The 4,737-nt window shown below is 46.4% G+C and overlaps 1 protein-coding gene; it reads right to left on the bottom strand.

Moving 5' to 3' along the window:
* Positions 1-2,288: 2,288 nt before the first annotated feature.
* Positions 2,289-3,169, bottom strand: GSTUM_00000880001 (uncharacterized protein; the record flags this gene model as incomplete). XM_002838144.2 has 1 exon in its annotated part: positions 2,289-3,169. Exon 1 carries the CDS (start codon positions 2,976-2,978, stop codon positions 2,289-2,291), a length of 690 nt encoding a protein of 229 aa, XP_002838190.1. The 5' UTR covers positions 2,979-3,169.
* Positions 3,170-4,737: the final 1,568 nt, after the last annotated feature.

Genomic DNA, 4,737 nt, shown 5'->3' with positions numbered 1-4,737 from the left:
ATCTTTCCATGCCGCCTTTCATTTATAACCCACTCTTTGCATATAACGCTTCCCGGACAACACTTTTATCATCCGGTAGGAGTCCGGTCCTTGGGGTGAAAATTGGGTTTCCCCAAGCGCAGCCCCATTGCGACAACTGTGAGCTGGGTCCTTCTAAACTAAAATTTACCCCTTTGTTGGTCTCTATATGGCATACCCCCATTCAACCCGGAGGAGGTTGCTTTCTCGCATCCCACCGGTAGACATCACCCTTTTAATGTAAAAAGTGGGGGAACACAAAAATCCCTTTTTTTTTTCAGAAAGGGGGGTCCCCTCCCCTACACAGCTATACCAAGCAAAGAATTACTGCATCCGGTGGAATCCCCCGGGCCCAAAGGGAACGTGGGGGGGATATATCGTTGGTATCCACTTTTTGGGGTGGCATCGTTCTTCGGCCCAGTTATCTTTTTCTCAGGGGGCCCAGAAATGCTCAGGTGGCCCTCTGTAAATGTTGAAGAGTTCCCTGGGCCCTTTCAAAAAAGGAAAAGGCTTGCCCAGGAAATTTTTTTACTCCACGGGGGTGGGGGGGGGGGGGGGGTGAGGAGATTAGTATTTGTTGTTATAGTCCTTTCCTCTATTTTTAGTGTCTACTAGTGATGCCTTTCTTTTCTGTCTATGATATAATACCTTTCCTATTTTTGGTGAGAATGTATGGTTGGTTCCATACTAGTGGGGCTGTAGGATTGAAGTCCGGATAGACTCATTATGGCAATCCACGGCAGTACATCTGAAAAGTACTCTCCACGGCGCCTGTAGCGAGCCGGTACCATTACCTAAACCAGAGACTTGAAGCTATTACATGTAAAGTCAAGGTCCTAGCTTGGTAGATATGATAGCCTAAAAATAACATATCAGAGGAGTAAAAAATGTCATGGAATTGCAGGGCATTGGACAGAACCGTAACGCTTTTCTCTTTTGTTAGCGCTTTGTATCAGATCTTTGTGCCGTGGCTCAAACTACATACGATACCACCATTAAGCTCTGGTCTTGTGCATATATCGATTGACCAGAGTTTTTCTCTTTATTTCACCTCGTGCGAGAACTTGCTTGGAGTTCAGAGTGTATTTGATATACTACTGTTTAAGCTATTCGCTATCCGAAATTGTAATTAATTTTGAGATAGCAAATAGCTTAAATTACGGTATGCCAAAGGCACCGTTAATAGTTCCTATATACACTATCTAAAGTGGAGCGGTTGTCATAATATGCTCTTAGTAAGTATGATAACAGGTTGCTTTTCCAACATATTCATGTTGCAGCCTCCTTTACTTTATATAATTTATACCATTGGTCTCTGCACTACTTTACCCCATGGCTGTCATGATATCGAGTGATATCATGATTTTGTCATTTTCCTCTGGTCTGTTGGGCCCAAAGAAAATTAGGTATTTTTTCTCTTTGTTTTCGATTTTCTCCTACTGTGCTATCATATGTCTGCAATTGACAATATACCTGTTTCTACGATACTACAGTAACCACCGAGTAGACAAAACACTTGTCTCAAAATCTCACTTAGACTACGGTAACACAATGACTTTCCTTTCCTTTCCTTTTTTTTTTTTTGCATTTCCCCGAGCGCATTTCAATTTTAACCAAGACACCCCAATTCTAGCTATTATAATTTTTTCTTTCTTAGTATGATAAATTATGATACAAGTGTTGGCAACCAGGGCTATCTAAAGGGCATCCCTACCCGATAGCGCTGTTCGGATATCTTGTAGCCTAGCTCCCGGGGTTGCCCTAATCCATGCTCACCCCGCGTTTCCCCTCCCGATTGAAGAGAGTGGGACCGTATGATATGAGGGCGAAGGTCTGCTAGATGATTACTCGAACGATACTTCGCACAAGCTGTGGAATTGGCGGTTACGCGTGCAGGCATAGGAATATATCGATGAAGCAGGCTACATCCAACCGTCCTTCGGGGGCCATTACCAGCGCATGGGATCGCTCACCAGCGGAGTTTGACTTCAGGAGTATTCTCCTCTCTTTCTTTCCCCATTTTCACCTTGAATGCTTCCCAAAGTCTAACAAGATGACCCACCAGGCGACACCCTCACAACACCCTCCAGGCCCATGCTAGCAGCCCTTGAATCCATAAACCTAGGAGACGATGTCTATGGCGAATGCACAACCACCCAGTCCCTCCAATCCCGTATCGCATCCCTCCTAGGCAAGCCCTCGGCACTTTTCGTTCTCTCGGGGACAATGGGGAACCAACTTGCCCTACGCGCACTGCTCGCCCAACCCCCTCATAGCATACTCCTGGACTCCCACTCACACATCCAGCTCTTCGAAGCCGGTGGCGTCGCAGGTCTTTCGCAGGCAGTCACCGTGCCCGTGGCCCCGTCGAACGGGAAATATCTTACATTGGAGGATGTGCAGAAGCACGTGATTTTGAGCAGCGATATACATTTCGCCCCGACGCGCGTGATCTCACTAGAGAACACCATCAACGGCGTGGTCATGCCGGTGGAGGAAGTTCGCAGGATCGGGGAGTGGGCAAGAGGAGAGGGGGTAAAGGTGCACCTCGACGGAGCGAGGTTGTGGAACGCATGCTCACTCTCGGAACCGTCGGTGGAGTTGTTGGGGGAGTACTCGAAGCACGTGGATTCCGTGTCCGTCTGCTTTTCCAAGTCCCTCGGCGCACCGGTCGGGAGTTGCATCGCTGGTGACGAGCGCACGATCGCGAACGTGAGACATATGCGTAAGGCTATTGGTGGGGGGATTCGACAAGCTGGGGTACTCACTGCCATGGCACGGGTTGGGGTGGAGGAGGTGTTCTTTGGGGGGAAGCTGTGCCAGGCGAACGCGTTCGCAAAGGCTTTGGCGGAGAAGTGGATGGCGTTGGGAGGTGGGTTTAGACTGCCGGTAGATACGAACATCCTTTGGTTGGATTTGGAGGGGCGGGGGGTTGACGATGGGATTTGGGAGGAGGCCATAGAGGAGAGCGGAGTGAGGATTTCTGGAAATAGGATTGTTTGTCATTATCGTGAGTACTCTCGTGTGAATCACGGGAAAGCGGGAAGGGAGAGGCTGATTGAGGTTGATTGCAGAAAACTCGTCGGCGGCGGTGGAGAAGGCTAAGAAGGTCATGGAAATTGCGTGCAAAGTTGCTGATGAGAGGAGAGCGAGTAGGCTCAAAAGCGGAGACGCAAAAGAGGAGAAGAAGGTCGGAGAGAGGATTTACGGCCAGCACAACTAGCACGCTTTGTGGTGTGATATTGCAATAGACTTTTAGATGTCTTTCCTATCTGGGAAGATTCCATTGATAGTTCTCGTGATCTGAGAGCTGGTGAACCATCAGTTTCTAAGAATTTAAAATAACTGATCACTAAGGTGCCACCTCTCGTGCCCATATTATGCAACAACGGGGGCTCGTGCTTGAGAGTGACAAAAGGTGACGAGTGAAAGCGGTACTGTACTGTGCATCCACCGGCCCATCCGATAGACCTGGTATCAGGGATCTTGTAAGCGAGTGATGTGTTATGATCACACGTCGATCGATCATGCCGGACACAACACAATATTCGTCACCATCATAGTTTCTGGTTCGTTGGAGATCAATATACCCCGATGCCCACCCACCTCCCCCTTCGTCATCACCACCGGCTTTGCCGTGACTATCCTATCCCTTCTTTGTCATTCCCCCACAACCCCCTCCCCCCACTTGACATGACTTTCCCCTCATGTCCTTGAAAAACTACAATTGTGTGAACTAATCACTCAAACAAGGTAATGCAATGGTTAGAAGGCGGATGAGAACGAAATGGGGCAATCACGGATCCTAATCAGCAATATTGAATAACATCGTGGTAAAAAGAAGCAATGAGCAGATGGGAATCGCACAGGTAATTCAGTGTTAAGGCATATGATACATGATAATATTTATATTATTGTTAATTCAGTTATGCAAAGCAAACTCCATGCTGTCGATCCTAATTCTGTGTTCTTTTTTGTGCGCGATTATTCTAGTCGTGTGAGGACCCTTCGAGACCAGGACGGACTCATGATGAACCGCGCGGACATTCGCGGTCTTGCGCGCCAATTACCCTTCATGAATTCGTTGACATTGCTGGTGGCGAATGTTATATTTATACAGGCTGTGGTGGGAAAAAAAGGACACAAGAGACAATAAAATTCCGGAACTGTACTTGTCGCCGGCAATTAATTTTTCCTTCTTTCGTCCACTATTTCCCGCTGAGCGATATTTCCCTTTCAACTTTGCCATATCTACAGTACAGGGGGTGGAAAAAAGTAATGCGACACTCATACAACACAAATCGCCATACATCAACATTCTCGACAATGTATAGTACTATGTCATTCCACAACAACATTTAATAAATAAAATAAGTAAAGGAGATAAAATAAAATAGTCCTCATTATTCTCTTGAAGTAAAATAAAAAGAAAATCCTAAATCAATAATGAGTTTCGTGCTCTTTTCTTCTGATAACCTCTCTGATCCTTTTTGGCATACTCCTGCAAAGATCCATAAACCTTCCATTAGGAATAGCTTCCCAAGCTTCCTCCACAGCTCTGATCAGCTCTTCTCTACTTGCAACTCTTCTGTACCTTTTCCCCAAGTAAGTCTCCATATCTTCCCAGATATTCTCAATCAAGTTCGGATTTGGAGACTGTGGTGGTCAAGGCAATATATCTACCTCATTTTTCTTTCTATACTTTATAGAAAATCTGTA

This window comes from Tuber melanosporum (assembly GCF_000151645.1).
Source record: "Tuber melanosporum whole genome shotgun sequence assembly, scaffold_229, strain Mel28".
Lineage (NCBI taxonomy): Eukaryota > Fungi > Ascomycota > Pezizomycetes > Pezizales > Tuberaceae > Tuber > Tuber melanosporum.
Note: the sequence above shows the minus strand (reverse complement) of the source record. Positions and strands in the feature narration are given on the sequence as shown.